Source organism: Pleurodeles waltl, chromosome 3_1 (assembly GCF_031143425.1).
Source record: "Pleurodeles waltl isolate 20211129_DDA chromosome 3_1, aPleWal1.hap1.20221129, whole genome shotgun sequence".
NCBI classification, from domain to species: Eukaryota; Metazoa; Chordata; class Amphibia; order Caudata; family Salamandridae; genus Pleurodeles; species Pleurodeles waltl.
The window spans coordinates 1,107,296,261-1,107,313,974 of NC_090440.1; the positions used below are offsets into that span (position 1 = coordinate 1,107,296,261).

General features: G+C 44.2%; 1 protein-coding gene across 5 annotated transcripts in view; it reads right to left on the reverse strand.

Annotated features, from left to right (window-relative positions):
• The window catches only part of USP28 (ubiquitin specific peptidase 28), a 427,404-nt gene that overhangs the window by 341,019 nt on the left and 68,671 nt on the right, over positions 1 to 17,714 (reverse strand). For all 5 annotated transcript variants that reach the window (XR_011201488.1, XM_069224386.1, XM_069224385.1 and 2 more), the window contains exons 3-5: positions 16,292 to 16,424; positions 6,097 to 6,199; positions 4,432 to 4,594 (exon numbers count right to left, since the gene is read on the reverse strand). Coding sequence is in view for 4 of the 5 variants with exons in the window: in XM_069224386.1 (XP_069080487.1) it covers positions 4,432 to 4,594; positions 6,097 to 6,199; positions 16,292 to 16,424 (399 nt within the window). In the remaining variant the exon portion in view is untranslated. The remainder of the gene's footprint in view (positions 1 to 4,431; positions 4,595 to 6,096; positions 6,200 to 16,291; positions 16,425 to 17,714) is intronic.

Genomic DNA, 17,714 nt, shown 5'->3' on the forward strand with positions numbered 1-17,714 from the left:
CTAGAAGTATTAGAGGAGGCAGGAGGGGCTATGGTACTTACGGTTTGTGTCAAGGTCACCTTGTGGCTTTCGATATCCGACTGAACGTCGGAGTCCTGGATGGAGAAGGCCTCCTCCTGTTCCGGCTCTTCCTTGGCATGCTCCGCCCCGAAGATGTCCAGAGTGTCTTCTGGAGACTTGTGGGCTATCTCAAGTCAATGAGCTCTTCGGTCCCGAAGGGTCTTTTTGGGTTTAAAGGATCTGCAGGCATTGCAGGTGGCTTTTTGATGGGCGGAAGACAGGCACAAGTTACACACCAGATGTTGGTCAGTGCGCAGGAATTGTGTGGCACTGGGGACAGAATCAAAACGGCGTCAGTTCCATCAGGGCAGCATAGTGGTCAATGCCACGTGCTGAGGTAGGGCTGAACAGGCGAGGGGCCCCAGAGGACGTGCGGTCGGTTCACAGACAGACGGATCGAGACAGGTCCAAGAATGTAAGAAAATGCTATTGAAAACGATATCCTAGATGAAGCAAAAGACGGAAAGAAGAGTTTCGAAACTGGAACGAGGGGACGACGGAGCAAAGAGACACCCATCCGAGAGAACACAATCTAACAAAGGAGTCGATGCAACTGCATACTCTCACCAAGAATGAAGAGTCACTTGATCCTGTGACTTGAAAATGCTTCATCAAGAAAAGCAAAATTGCAGCATTCCGAACCCAACACTAGATGGCAGGAGTATGCAAAGCGCGTGTATCTACAGCTACACATGCCATCAAATTGTTCTAGTTAGAAAAACAAAGGACTCTCGGAGCCCGAGGGGGCTGAAATCCCCCTCGGATCCAAAGCTTTTGTTCACAGCTCTGACTGTGAATGTTCTACAGTTAACAGCCATGAGCAGGGCCACGGCTGTTAGCTGTTGAACATTCACAGTAAGAGCCGAGAAAGAGGGCTGAAGTTAGTCCCTGGTTTGGCTGAACTGCTTTTTGCAGGTCATCCAAGGAGATCCTGGAGCTGAGCAGCATTCACCTCTCCCTCCTTTTGAAGCCTTAGTGACAATGGGCCTGAGCAAGAGGAGGAGGGAAGGGGGAAGGTTGTCTGTGTCCTCCTGCAAGGCCTCTGCCTTTCGTTTTCCTCTGCCTTATTAGAAAGACAGAGACTGCATATTAGGTCACTGAAATGTTGAGATCAGTGGGCCTGTACCAGTTCATACAGGGGGCTGCTGATCCATTGTCTTCAATGAAGCTCTCAACATTCCAATGTTCTAATTCGAGGCAGAAGTTCTGCTATATTTTGACAATACATTTTACAGGCTCTGCGGTTCATTAATATGCAATTCAAGAAAATAGGAACATATTCCAGGAAGGGAACATTTGTTTAGCTCAGTGGTATCAAAAGTAGGCTGAAGGAGGACTGTTCATACTAGAATTGCAGGGTATCCACATAAGATAAATGTACACGTAATAAATGTAAATGGAGGGTATCCACATAAGATAAATGTACACTGAATGAACGTTAATGGAATACAGTTACACTGTCCGAGATTGTTCCAAAACTCGGGCGTAGATCTGGTCTCCTGGACCAGTACAGGAAGACACTCAAGGTCAAACGGCTTAGTATTATACCAAATTGAAAGTAAAACACAAGCTAATATGTATCCAAATATACATTTGCCATCAAGGATTTATCAGAAGATTTTACAAGAAGTCAAGCTGGTATCAATTTTCAATCTTTAAATACACATAAAAAGTACAGAATGTAAGAAAGAGCAAACCCAAAAGACTGCACACAAAAACTTTTAAGGAGCCTAATGTCCACATTTTACAACCTCAAACAACTGAACCGTATCCAACACCCCCTATCAACAGACTTCAACATTCGGACCCACACCATATTCCAAAAGCACCTCTCTGGCACATTAACAGTGTTGCCAAAAGTAACAAATTGATTCTTTTTCTTTTTTTGGCTCACAAGCTACTTAGCACGGATAAGTGAGTGAAAGACATGCAACCAATGCATTCCCAGTAATATGTGAAATACTACTCTCCTAGCAAACATGCATTTTAGGTCAAAGCTTGCCAGAACGTGCAGCTGTGTCACTGAGAAAAGCTTGTTCAGGACATCTCAATAGCTGGCCCACTCTGTTCACTGCTTTCTGTTGGCTTGTTTTGTCACTCTTATTTTCTTGATTTCTATTACATGGTTTTACTTGTTTTATACCATCCATCTAGTCTTTGTCCCTTCGATGGAGTACAGCATGTGTATGTTTGGATCCTTTTATCCTTCCACAAGTGTCTCCTTTTCAGGAACTTTTTTCTTTTTCTAAAAGCACTCCATGAGAGTGTATGCGTTTCCATCATTCTCTGTGTTTTCCTACTTCCCACAGCACATTTCTTTTCATAGCATTATAAAACTCCTACTTTTAACATCTTTAACGTATGAGCCTCAATTCAAAACAATTCCCCTTACAGTTACTCTTAATTTTAGGCAATTTCATCAAGGCTTTTCCTGTATGTCTATATACACATTTCACTTCATATCACTTAAACTTAAACCATGCATTTCGTAAGCTTTCAATGAGACTGCATGCAGCATTACTAAGGGTGGGCGTAACTCTCATAATTCTATGTAGCATAACATCCAGAATTACCCAGAAAATCTGTGACATTACATGGAAGAGTAATTCAGCATTTAGCTCGCTTAATGCAAAAATGCCCCTTCACGTCCAAAATGAACACAGGGATGCATTTTGCTCTAAGAATTAGCGCTAAATACAACAGAAGATAAATTGCTAGCTGTTGCTTGCTAAATGGGTCTTGGGGTAGGATTTTCCTCCCTCTTTCTGCCAGCATTTAGCACTAGTTTCTCAGTGTAAAATACAACCTTGCGTCCAAAATGGATGCAAGGATGCATTTTGTGTTAAGAAAATGGAGCTAGAGGCAACAGAAAATAAACAGCAGCTTAAGCAGTCACTCGCTAAATGAGCTCTTGCATTAGGATTATTTTCCTCTCAAATTACTTTTAATTACTCGATCAGGCGTAATTGCGTTATTGATAATTCCACCTCACAGTAATGCAGAGTTATAGAATTTACTCCAATTACTCCAGCGTAATTGAAATTCTGCCCATTCCTAATTGTTACCATTCAGTGTGTTTGTCCACTTCTCTCAGCATATTTCTTTTCATTATTACATTATAAAATCTGCATTTTCCACAACGTTGTCCTTCGAGACGCTCTTACGAGCGCATTATTTTATAAAGCACAACTGAACTCACATTCATGTTGTTGCGTTGGCTGTACAACTCAACTGAAAAACACAAATCAACAGTATAAATCAATTAGAAACCCGAAATTTGCAATAATCCTCAGCATCACAAAAAAAAAGGACTAAACAGATTCTCCTTTACAAAAAAAACATTCTGTACATCAAGGACAAATTCCAAATCCACTCATCACTACTTTAAAATGAATGACTACCAAATATTGCCTGATAACAACGAGTTTATAGAGTTAAAACAGGCTTTAACTCAATAAGTTGAATAATTATCACAGCTACAAATAACCCCACACTTTAAAATAAGTTGACTACAAGGAGTCAAACCGGTGCAACGTCCCTACACTGAAAAACTATTAAATAAACAAGACCATTATCTCAACTTGCAATGAGCGCGACTTGGTTCTACCGATCAAATTTTTAGGATAGCAATTAGAAGAATACATTTTCCAGGGCAAGGACAAGGCACATATGGTTAACGGCAGCGTCAATGCAGACGCTTATCAGGTAGTCCCACGCAACAGATACATGCCAGTTAATTTATTGAAAAGAGGCAAGTGATCATCTATCTGTTTATATATCTGTTCCTTACTTCAAAGAAGGCAAGGTCCATGCCATTGTTTTAGGTGTCCATGTAGGTTAAACTCATATAATTAATCAAATTAGGAATCCTGAAAGTCTGGAAAGGATCAGTCATCCTCTGTTGCAAATGAAAAAGTGAGGCAGCAAGAATAAAACTCTTGTGTAGGATATAAAAGAGAGGTGCAAGAGACGTGGGTAGCTCTACAGATGTAATTCGGGATCACAAGGGGGTGTACAGCTGGTTTAACACAGGAAATAAGGTTAACAGGACTAAGTGAGAAAAACAGTCTGATTCAAAAACATGTGGAAAATGAGTAAAAACAGGACAGTAGAAACAGATTACAGGACATCAACTAAGTGCAATATGGGTAGACATGACAAAAATAAAGAACCAACAAATAAAATAGAAGTATAGGAGTGAGAATGGTACAGGGAGAGAGAAAGGCAAAATAAAGAAAATTCAACTAGGGAGAAAGGGGATCTAGCACAGGAAAACCAAGCGAGCATTCACCAGTGGTCATTCCTCAAATGGAAAATAACGCAAGAAAGAAGGACTCGTAGCTGATGCTACTGTGTTTATTTCAAACCAACCTGTATAACTGCACTAAACCAACACGTGTTACCGATATTCTTCATCCCAACTGGCCAGTTGTCCACTCTCCTCCACTCGTTTGGGTTTGGATGGTCTCTCCATACTTCACAGCGTTTCCTTTTGGTACAACTTTTACTTTCACTGATTACATTCTCATACGTCCTGGTACAGAAATAAACAAAAGTAAAACAGCTGTGTTGGACGGAAATGAGAGAACAAAACCGTCTAGCTCTCCCGGGTGAGTGATGAGAAAATTTGAGGAGACAGGACAACAGGATTTATAAGGTTTTACTATTAACATATGTTCTAACAATTTTTGCGACACTAAAAAGCATGGAAAAAAAGTAGCAAAACTGAACTAACCTAAGGCGAAGTCTACCAGAATCCATTATTCCTCCAAATTCCGAATCCCCTTGCCAGTCCAACACTCTTTACTGTGCCTAGAGACTACCTATGGTGCTAAAAGGCTGGCCAATTATCTACTGTAAAGCACCTCTACTGCTGCGAATGGCAGACTGCACCCTGCGCTGCAATAACCAACAGCATGCTGAATACAAACTACCACTGGCTTCCACCATCTTGTCAGTTTACCCTTGTACCAGAAAGCTACTGTTTGGCTGGTTTAGTTTGCCTTTAATCATGTAAGACGTAACCCCGACTGCAGTTTACCTAGGCCTATACCCTTTTTCATACCTTTAGGTCACAAAGAGCAGCCACTCAGTCTCAATCATAGTAGGATGCTTTCTAATACAATCCTCCCACCCTCACTGCCTTAAGATCTGAAATTATTAAATGGTGCCTTCAATTTTTCACTGCTTTCAGATATTGCCACTCTCCAAGCGCTGTTAGTTAGCTACTAACAGATTACAAGTATCAAGTAATTTCCACCTTTTTATGTGTCACAATGCACCACCGAGGTTTCCCACTCATCAATGCTTAGCTGAAGCCAAGACGACTCCCAATACAGATAATTAATCTACGTTGTAAGTCCTGGGGTGAAGGCCAAAACCAAATCTCCTAATTGCCCCCCTTAGCTTACCAATCATTTTCACAGTGTTTGCCATACTTGCCAGTAATGCTTGTGCGTGAGAATCTCAGACAAGGTTAGTCTGTGAGTTCATCCTAACCGACAACTAAAGAGCTGTAACTGCGACCTGACCTTTCATTATATTTTGCACAGATGGAGGGGGCATTAGGGAATGGCCGTAATTGTTGTTTTCTTCCATGTAGTTTCACAGTGCAGTTTATTAATATTCAACTCCCCTACATTCAACAACAACTCAGGCCTCTCCAACATCAGAATATAAAAGCATGGTTCCACATTCAATGCACGTGCAAAGCAATACTAGTTCAATCACAGTGATTTTAAGTCTATTCTGATACATTTTGAGGTACAAAAGTTGATAGGCCATGCTCTATACCAATCAAAGCCACTTCACAATAGAAATATCCACCCATTACCAATCACTATCCAACAACTAGGTCACTGCACTCGTTTAGTAGTGCCTTGTATCAATTAATCTCAATCAACCAGTCATTCTTGGCCACAGCGAAAACTCTGCTACACTCAAAAGCAGGAGAGAACAGCACAACATAATGTCACTGAAAATGGTGTTGTGAGCGTGACAGACCAGATTTAACAGTGAAGTGCATAGTGCCTGTACCTGCAAGGGGCTCGTCCTTCAGCTTCTGGGTTTGTGGAGTCCCGTAAACTAAGAGCGATGGCTGTTTGAAGTGCTTCTTTATCATTTGTTAAGTCAATCACAGCTAGAGAATTACAAAGACTGCATTTTAACACAAATTAGTTAAATCACAACGCATCTCACCCACACCACCTTGCCAGAGTTTCACATGCTCATAAAGCCAGAGAAATACCACATTGAATGTATGAATTCGTGCAATTATTTTTTTACTTTGAAATAAACACTTTATTTTATCATCATATGCTGGAATTCTTAGAACTGAAATCACACAAATTTCAGATAACATTTTTTGCTGCACTGAACATATCCTACGGTGGTTTAAAAGCACGTAATTGAAAGAGATGTTAATTTCAAGAACAACAATAATGCAACCATATACGACACAGTACAAGCTAAAGCTGGATTAGATAGTTAAAACATCCTCAATTACATCTCTTCAGAAGGACAGTACTGTGTCTATTATTGGTTCAAATCTTGTTGTTTAATAGTCAGACAAATGCACTTTTTATAGACTTCAGTTAAAGCTCTAGAGCAGAGGTTCTTAATCTGTGGTCCAAGGATCCGTGGGGGCCTGCCATGCCTACTCAGGGGGTTAATCAATTAAAATTAATAAAGTAAATGCAAATAAGGAAGAAACATTGTAAATCGGAAAACTGTTCTATATTAGATTGTGAATTACAAAAAATGTCAATATCTTAGCATATGTTTGGTGTATACTTGTTTCTGTACTTTGTGTATTGTTTTGCGGCCCAAACCAGAGAAATTGCTTAGGCCTGGGGGTACCCGTCTTCCAATAAGGACTCAGTAGAGGGGTCCCCTGATTCCAGTAATATTTCACTGTGGCTCCACAGAAGTCAACAGGTTAAGAACTACTAGAGGAACAAATACTTCAGATTAAAGAGTGGTCACACTATTACCCAGCGTATATATGCTTAGTAAATACAGTTCTACTTTTAAGATCGCAGGATTTGGTTATTACGCTACATATTAATAGGTAACAAGAATGATGATCAAATCTACAGTAAAAGAAGGGGCGTGGCCACGTCACCATCCAAAATGGCCACACGGCGCGGAAGGTCCGGCCTCTGACTCAAACATTCTGAAAGCAAGGCATTCTATGCCACATCTATGGCCATCAAAGTTGTCTTAATACCCACCACACTTTTAACTGCCCACGTGGCCCGCTGTCGGTGGATGACGAGGACCGGGGATAATGACTGCCAGAGACTGGACCAGTCCGAGCCTCAGAGACTGTAGGAGGCTGGCCTGGCTTATAGTGGGTACCTTGTGGTACTTACACCCTGTGCCAGGTCCAGTTGTCCCTTATTAGTAGAATAGAGGTGTTTCTGGCAGCTTAGGCTGATAGAAGGTAGCTATGGCAAAGCAGCTTAGGCGGAACTAGGAGACATGCAAAGCTCCTACTATACCACTTATATCATATAGCACAATATCATAAGAAAACACAATACCCAGAGTTACTGAAAATAAAGGTACTTTATTTTAAGGACAATATGCCAAAAGTATCTCAGAGAATACCCTCACTTAGGAGGTAAGTAATATACACAAGTTATATGTACACAAACCCAAAACAGGTAAGTAACAGTAAGAAAAGTAGTGCAAACAATGTAGACTCACAATAGAATGCAATAGGCAAAAATAGGTCTAGAGGCAACACAAACCATATACTCCAAAAGTGGAATGCGAATCACAAATGGACCCCAGACCTATGGGAGCTTGCAGAGGGTCGCTGGGACTGTAAGAAAACAGTCAGGGTGTCCAAGATACCCCACCCCAAGACCCTGAAAAGTAAGAGTAAAGTAACCCTACTACCCCAGAAAGACACAATAGTTGTGATAGGGGGATTCTGCAAGAACCACAAGCACCAGCAAAACACTGAAGACAGATTCCTGGATGTGAGGACCTGCAAGGCAAGGGGACCAAGTCCAAGAGTCGCGATAGTGTCCAGGGGAGGCAGGAGGCCAGGAAACCCCGGATGAAGGTGCAAAAGGGCTGCCTCCGGGTGGAAGAAGCCAAAGATCCTGCAACAACAAAAAGGGCTAGGAACTTCTCCTTTGGATGGAAGATGTCCCACGGCGTGCTGGATGTTGCAGAAGTGTTTCCACACAGAAATACTGCAAACAAGCCTTGCTAGCTGCAAGGGTCGCGGTAGAGGTTTTTGGGTGCTGCTGGGGACCAGGAAGGACCAGGATGTCGCCCCTTAGAGGGGGCACTCAGCAAATCAGAGAGCCCCAGCAGAAGCAGGCAGCACCCACAGAAGTACCGGAACAGACACTTAGAAGATTTGTGAAACCAGAGTCACAAAAGGAGGGTCCCACGACATCGGACTCCAACTCAGAGGGTTGAGTACTGAAGGACGGAGTGCTGGGGACCCAAGCTAGGCTGTGCACAAAGGGATCCTTGGAGAAGTGCACAGAAGCCGGAGCAGCTGCAAAACACGCAGTACACAGGTTTGCTGTCTGGTGTGGTGAGGCAAGGAATTACCTCCACCAAACTTGGACTGAAGGATCACTGGACTGTGGGGGGTCACTTGGATCCAGCTCCTTTGTTCCAGGGACCACGCTCGTCAGGATGAGAGGGGACCCAGAGGACCGGTGATGCAGTATTTTGGTGCCTGAGTTAGCAGGAGGAAGATTCCGTCGACCCACAGGAGATTTCTTCTTGGCTTCCAGTGCAGGGTGAAGGCAGACAGCCCTCAGAGCATGCACCACCAGGAAACAGTCAATAAAGCCGGCAGGATGAGGAGCTACAATGTTGCTGGTAGTCGTCTTGCTACTTTGTTGTGGTTTTGCAGGCGTCCTGGAGCAGTCAGCGGTCGATCCTTGGCAGAAGTCGAAGAGGGAAGTGCAGAGGAACTCTGGTGAGCTCTTGCATTCGTTATCTGAAGAATACCCCAGAGGAGAGACCCTAAATAGGCAGAAAAGGAGGTTTGGCTACCAAGAATGGAGTTTTGGCTACCAAGAGAGGTAAGAGCCTATCAGAGGGGGTCTCTGACGTCACCTGCTGGCACTGGCCACTCAGAGCAGTCCAGTGTGCCCCCAACACCACTGAATTCAAGATGGCAGAGGTCTGGGACACACTGGAGGAGCTCTGGGCACCTCCCCTGGGAGGTACTGGTCAGGGGAGTGGTCACTCCCCTTTCCTTTGTCCAGTTTCGTGCCAGAGCAGGGCTGGGGGATCCCTGAACTGGTGTAGACTGGCTTATGCAGAGATGGGCACCATCTGTGCCCATCAAAGCATTTCCAGAGGCTGGGGGAGGCTACTCCTCTCCAGCCCTTCACACCTATTTCCAAAGGGAGAGGGTGTAACACCCTTTCTCAGAGGAAATCCTTTGTTCTGCCTTCCTGGGCCGTGGCTGCCCAGACCCCAGGAGGGCAGAATCCTGTCTGAGGGGTTGGGAGCAGCTGCAGCTGCAGTGGAAACCCCGGAAAGGCAGTTTGGCAGTACCCAGGTTCTGTGCTAGAGACCCGGGGGATCATGGAATTGTCACTCCCAATACCAGAATGGTATTGGGGTGACAATTCCATGATCTTAGACATGTTACATGGCCATGTTCGGAGTTACCATGGTGACGCTACACATAGGTAGTGACCTATGTGCAGTGCACGCGTGTAATGGTGTCCCCGCACTCACAAAGTTTGGGGAATTTTCCCTGAACGATGTGGTGGCACCTTGGCTAGTGCCAGGGTGCCCACACACTAAGTAACTTGGCACCCAACCTTCACCAAGTGATGGTTAGACAAATAGGTGACCTATAAGTTACTTATGTGCAGCGAAAAATGGCTGTGAAATAACGTGGACGTTATTTCACTCAGGTTGCAGTGGCAGGCCTGTGTAAGAATTGTCAGAGCTCCCTATGGGTGGCAAAAGAATTGCTGCAGCCCATAGGGATCTCCTGGAATCCCAATACCCTGGGTACCTAGGTACCATATACAAGGGAATTATATGGGTGTACCAGTGTGCCAATGAGAATTGGTAAAATTAGTCACTAGCCTGCAGTGACAAATTTAGAAAGCAGAGAGAGCACTGAGGTTCTGGTTAGCAGAGCCTTAGTGATACAGTTAGGCACCACACAGGGAACACACACAGGGCATACACTATGAGCACTGGGTTCCTGCCTAGCAGGATTCCAGTGACACAAGGGCAAAAACAAACATACATACAGTGAAAATGGGGGTAACATGCCAGGCCAGATGGTACTTTCCTACAGAGACTCAGCGAGGGTGAGCGCTGTGGATGTGCCTGCAACTCAGAGCCCGCATGACTCCAGTAGCAACCCGCGGCTAGGGCACCCATTCCTTGCCCCACCCCCTTAGCCTCCCCACTGCAGGCATGCTGGGCTGGGTGCTGGGGTGGGGACACTGGTCTGAGCAGGGAACTACATTGTTGCAATCGCTTGTCACAGCCTGGTTGGACTTCCTGAAGTCCTCTCTGCTGCTGTCGCCCGTGCGGCACTGAACCCGATGCACTGCGGAGCGCACCGGGGATCTTCCAGCTGACCGGGGGCTCAGCTTTGTCTGGCCCCCGCTTCTCTATGTGGGGTTGGGAGGGAGGGCTTTCTCGCCCCTCCCCGGATGTGCTGCCCCCACCTCCTCCCCACCCCCACCCTTGAAGACATCTGTATAGGCCTCCCCCAGGACCTACATCCCAGTGCACTGTGGGGTGACCCTGTCGGTGAGAGACTTCGCAAATACTTTTTTGCGTGCTACTGTGTCTGGGAGCTTCACTCCCTCCACATACCCCCACGCCTACCCCCACCAGCCCCCCCCCACTCCTGGAAATGGGCCCTGTTAGCACCCTAGTGCTTTTGTACTCAACCCTCTACCAGGCTTGGCTCACGGTCGGGCCCCCGTCTGGGGTGTGCATGGGGCCCCCCTTGCCAGATGATCCTTAAGCGTCCTCCTGGGGGGTGCAGCCAAGCCGTGGGACTAGTAGGAGGCCTCTGTGCCCGGGACCTTCGTGATACAGACACCTTCTGGTTTCTGGCCCTGTGAGTGCCCTGGTGGTCAACATTGCTTTTGCTGCCCCGTCTCACTGAACTATCGACCACTTCCCACGGATACTGCGTCTGCCTTTCCACAGTCTCCTAAATATCATCATGTTGCACAACATGGGACGTAATGATCCCAAACAAAAAAAGCTGCCATTTGATGCTCAAAGATCCCTGCCAAGACCACGGACATGGCTGAACAAGCTCAGGACCCTGATCAACAAACCACAGTCAAGACCCTCATTGCGGAGATCCACTCGGGCTTTCGCCCTTGGATGCGCATTTTGACGCCATTACGAGCAGACTAGATGGGATGAGTGAGAGGTTGGACAGACATCGGACCCGCCTGGATGGCGCAGAGGAAGACCTCTTCACACTGGAGGATGACACAACCAAAATGGCAAAAAGACTTTAAAAACTGGAGCAACAGGTCAAGACCGTTTCCATAAAAAATGAGGACTTGGAGGCCAGGACGCGCCGCAATAATCTGCTGATAGTTGGAGCTGCCGAGTATACGGTGACCATACAGAAGGATCAGTTCGTGGAGCGACTCCTAACGGAGCTCTTTGGCCGTCAACACTTCACCTATACCTTTGTTGTTGAACATGCACATCGCTCCCTGGAACCATGGGCCCCTCCTGGGGCCCTGCTGCATCCGATTATAGCAGCTTGTGAACAGGGCCAACTACAACACCAGGGCTCTAATCTTTCCTTGTACCTGGAGTTCACCTTAGTGGTCCAGGAGGCCTGATGCAAGTTCTTGGATGTTAAGGTGACACTCCGCCGTCTAGGCCTCAGATATGGCAAGTTATATACAGCCCGGCTCTGCAACTATGTGAATGGCAAGATGAGCTTCTTTGATACTCCAGCGGATAGCCTTACTTTTTGAAAAGCAGTATTCGAAGGATCACACACCCCCTTGTTGAGACATGCCAGAACCATCCCCTCCGGACCTCCATGCCACAAACAGCTCTGAACTTTTCCCATCGGACTGATGTTCTCCGGACACTGAGGCCCCTGAACCAGGACCGGACGAGGATGACCTGCGTAGACGTAGGCTGCCCTCCTCTTTGGGCTATGCCTCGGCTTCACTCTTGCTTGCCTTTGATTTCTATGCTCCTATGTTCTTCTCCACTTCCTTCACCCTTTCAGAATGGGGAACAGTTGCCGTAGCATTGCTCATCCCCATGGTGAACACCATATTTCTTTTTCCTTATCTAGGTTTTTGCTGGGGGTTTTAAAGTTGGGCATTTTATGTTTAATGGGAATTCACTGGGCACTTTGTCTTGGTTTGTATGGTGGGAGGCAGGTGGGGTATTTGTTCCTCTATGTTTGGTGTATGTTCTCATGAACAGACTACAGGACTCACAACATAGGCAGTTGAATGTTGACTATCATACGTTAGCACTCCATGGCCGCATCACGTAATACTACCGACCTGTGGGTCGAGATCCCATGTCTGACATGGAACATCAGGGGCATTGACAACCCTCATAAAAGGAAGCATGTACTACAATATTTTAACCGACATGATGTAAAAATAGCTTTTCTACAAGAAACCCAACTTGCCCCCAACGCGAAACAAACATTTGCATCCTCCTGGGGCCCCCGTAGGTATTTTTCTGCATATAGTACATACTCTTGTGAGGGTCTGTATTTTAATACACCGTTTAACCCCCTTTTGCCCATAGGACCAGCTACATAGACAGAGTGGGCAGATACATAGCGGTTAATCACCAACTCAGACAGGAGGCTTCTTGTTTTCAAAATCTACGTCTGCCTCAAGCTTTTGCTGACTAGAGATGGCAGCATGGGGACCTTATGGAAGTCAAAGTTACAGCACCCCTTTACGAACAAAATGTGGCCCTACTGTTGCCAACAAACCAAACTTGTTTCTCCTACCACCACACCCAGTTCTCTAGCCAGATTAGACCCCCATCAGATCCTCTGCATGTCCAAAGTGTTGCGCTGAAGACACGGACTTCTCCCATCTCACATGCACTCTTATTGGGAGGTTCAGGGCGGACGTCTTTGCTCAGCTTTCTACCATGGTGGAACTTCACCTCACACCAGATCCTCTCCTAGCCTTGCTGGACTATGGCTGCAAAACCCCAAAGGGGGTTCGCTAATTTACCGCCCTAGGGCTGCTTCTTGAGAAATTGTAAATTGCCCTACACTGGGGGAGTAGATGCAGTCAGACACTGGCTGGCGGGTGTAGGAGCCTCACTTTTTGCAACACTACCAGTGAGATAGACGCCTCACTACTGGCCCCTTCGTCACGCTCTAAGAACATGTGGCAGCCACTTCACACATACTTGCAAATACAAGATCTGCCAGACCCTGACCAACCGGTTACTTGATGTACATACCCCAGAGATAAACCCCGTACTGCACCATTCAGACCCCCTGCGCTGATACGTGCTTCTGCACCGGGTCATGCACGATTTTACTGCTCTCTAGATGTTTCTCTGAATGGCTTTGGACAATTGCATTAGTCGCATATTTCTTTATACAATTGTGGTGCCGCAGTGTGTTTTAGTCCTGATGTTTGAAACGATATTACCAATAGGACCTATCACGGCCCATCAGTAATTGGGCCATTGTTTTGCTCCCCCTTTATTCTTTGTCTTATTGTACTGTTTCAACTACAAAAATTATAAAGTTTTTAAAAATCCACAGTTGAAGAGACAATTGTAATAGTATGAATTCTGAACATACTGCAACAACGGGGTTAATAGCTATGTTCGCCGTTAGTCAAGTTGTTATAAGACAAATGCACAATAACCAGATTTATAAAATAAAAAAAATAAAAAAAAAAAAAGAATGATGATCAAATAGCCCAATGTGTAGGGTTGCTGTGTGTAGTAAGAGGATGGAAGCATTACACAAACACCATTTTTAGGTCGAGCTTGCAAGCTCTCTGACCTGTTGTAATCTGTCTGTGGGCTTTTAACAACACCCACTGCACGTCCATCACTATCATTCGTTGGTGGGCTTGCCTTTCAAAATTCTTGAGCATTATTGGTAAATGCTTTACATTTGTCCCTCCTTGGGGCGGTTTTGTTATCGCCTTGGCCATCTACCCTGTTACATGGATAATTGCATCATTGCTGATATGTTTGAATGAGAGAACTTCCTTTTTCTTTTGTGCCTCTCCTTCGCGCTCATTCCGGCCTTAGAGCTTTGAATTGGCTTGCTTATGTCAACTGTTTTACTTTTCATTTTCAATTTAAGTTGCAAGAAAAGTCCAGTTAGGAATTTACAACGTTATCAGCTCTAACTCGAGCAAATGCGAGACTCATTGCATTGCAAATGCTTATTATCTCTTACATTTCACTTCATGCTTATTCACCCTTTCTTGGTCAAACCAAAAGACTCAGGTTCGCAATAGGACACTAACAGATTCAAGAAGACTGCATCATCGATCTTGAAGCCTAAACTAGACTGAGATCCAATCAGATGAAATTCCAAGCCTTGATAAAGGCCCTGCCAGATGTTGCTGCAGGAGGAACACGTCTTGGTTGACATTTTAAGTTAACTTGTGTAGAATGTTGGGGTACCAATGCACTAATTGTCCTTCAATAAAGGATTTGTACTACAAATCATAAGGGTTTTAGCTTGTTTTTCTACATCATTAAATACGTTCTAAAAAATAATCTCAATTATTAGTCAACTCCTTTTTTTCCCCTACATTGCTGAAGGTATTTAGGACAATCAGGAGCAATCTGTCAACTATGTACGTAATTCACAAATATCCCCGTGTGCTAATCGTCCTTCTACAAAGATCTCTGTGCAGCCTGCAGATCATTGATTTGGACGATGTTACATTTTAGTAACAAGATGGCTAAGTGAGTTGAACACTCACTGCTGACATTGGTTATGATGTGCACCACAAGTGTGTCAATAGAACAGCAAATTTTATTTCAGAATTTAGAAAGCATAGAACATTTAGTAAGCACGTTCTTGGTAACCTGAAGGCAGAGTCTGTAAATCAGAGGTAAAAGAACACAAGTAATGAAAAGCTGACAAGTGCATTCTGGTAAATTCTGAAAGACTTCTTATTTTAACTCACAACACAAATATAATCAAACGTACACGTTGCTCTACCTGGATTGCCAGACATTCAGCTCATTTTAGTTAATCTAAACGTCTTGGGCTGCTCATACAGGAAAACATATTTACTGCCACTAACAAAAAGGTATCACAAAAACGAGGCAAATACAAATAAGATACCAGGGTACTGCAGGCTATGAAACACTGCAACCAGAGCAGTGGCCCGCCAAAGCAACACTTCTTAAGATGGACAATACTGAAAGCTAACAGTATGGTGAAGTTTTGCATAATAATCTTTTATATGGAGGTTTCATAACGTGTGGGAAGATACAGTTAAGTGGGAACATAATCAGAATTGAACGCTATTAGGTCAAACGCCCGAATCAAACAGTTGAAAGCCATAATATAGAAACTTAAAAGTCTGAAAAAATATTTGTTTGAATACGCGAACACAAAATTTTTCCATGAAATGTGAGTCCAAAAGAATTTAAGAAACACTCAAACGCATTTATAGTGTATTTTAGTTAGAGGAAGAACTAGTCTTAAGGACAGAGTGTTTTAAGGTTATGATAAGGACTATGATAAGTGTCAGCACTGGAGTTAGAGCATGGTCTACATTTGAGGTATGAGTGAGTGTAATGTCAGGCCGTGGAGTAGTTGTAGGCTTGGGTTCAACATTTTGGTTAGGTATAGGCTACGTGGAGTTGGAAATGTGGGGGTAATGTTAGGGTAGTTTGCAGCATGGTGTAACTGGTGGGGTTAGCGCAAAAGGGACAAAGCTTTTCTTTAAAAAAATGAAATTCACTATTAACAATCGCATATTCTGCAATTAATTCCATACTAGGTTTCTCACTTTCTCGTTAAAAGTTTTGGCTTTCTAGCTTTCAATTCTGGACCTTCAAACCTGTTCAATGCAACGTCCTAAGATTATGTTTCATACATTAACTCTTTCTTCCACTCTGCAGAAGAGACTTACTGCCTACTTAACTACTAAAACGTCAGACTCCCCAGGTAAACACTGAAAAGTACAGCATTCAAAATAGCAGCGCTGGATGAGAGTAACAAATGTCCCCTTTGACGTCGATTTACACTTACATGAGCGGGCTTGCTTGTCTACGGCGCTCCCTTCGTTGTGTGATGGTTCTGTGGCTTCTGTCTCCAGGCCCAGCTCTTTTACACTTTCATCTGTGAGCAGGCTAACAGCTTGCGTGATGTCACCGTTACTCGCCTTCAAAAAAGCACACTCTGACATAAACACTCCAGTTTCAATAAACACACAGAGTAAAAACTAATGTTCCATAAAATAGATTTAACTACAGATATACGTCATTCTCGGTTCAATTAGCAACACACCAGTGATATCGACTTTTTGGGGTATACAAAATTATACAATATAAATAAATTCAGTAAAAAAGAAAAAAGACTAGACAGGCTTTTTTCATGGTCTGTGATAAAGCTGCGGAAGCCTCTGATGGAACAGGTTTAATAAGTTAACCAAGGAAATGACTACATAAATTCAAAGTAGACAGCATAGATCAGTTTATAAAGTGTTGGTCTCAATGCACACCACATCTCCAGGAAAACCTTATGCAATCAATTCCATATAGATTTATATGGCTATCTTGAAAATGTGTCATGAAGGCAGCTCTACTAGGCCTACTGTGAAAATCCCTGTCACAGAACCATTTCAATAAACCTTAAGACACGTCAAACGTAACACTATGTTGTTTGGAATTTGATAAACTGATTTTAGTTTATGTAATATGCAAGACAAATATACATGCCCACTCTCTTGAATTAGACAAAAATCTGATTCACGAGAAAACCTGACAGAAAACTCCAGTATTAGTGATCCTGAAGCGACGAAACGTGACTAAGATGCGCTGCTTAACAGGTATCACATCGAAAATGTTTACAATATTTCAATATACTTTTACATTAATGTTTTAGTAGAAGCTTTCAATTTCCTCCGTATTTTACAATTCCACATCTCTGCGTGTTTTGAGGTCTTGACGAACAGATAGGGCAAGCTGTCTGGTCGCAAAAGATCTATTGTGAATTTACAATCCTCCCACTAGCCACTTTAACGGGACTACTTTTTTCTTCTTGGTTAAGCAATCCATGAGAGTGCAAATGCCTTTCATATGGGTTTTCATATACTTCTCACTTGTGTGCGTTTTCCCCGACCTAATACCCGCTGCCACGCTACGTTCCTCTCTCCCCCATGTGCTGCACTCTCTCGTGTGCTTCTCCCAAAACCCCCTTGCACACTGTGTTGCCGTCTGCCTCATGTGCATCTCCCTACTCCCACGTTACCCTCCCCTAGTGTTCTTCTACCTCCCCACGCCCTGGACTGCTCTCTCCCTCGTATGCTGCTATTCCCCTCCTCCCCCGCCCATTCTCCTAATTCATTGTGTTTTTGTATTCTTTTTTTTGCGCTTTCACGCAAAAAAAAAAAATATTGAAGTGGCACGTAACACCTTGCATCGATAAATACAAAAAAATGCCACATGCAGCC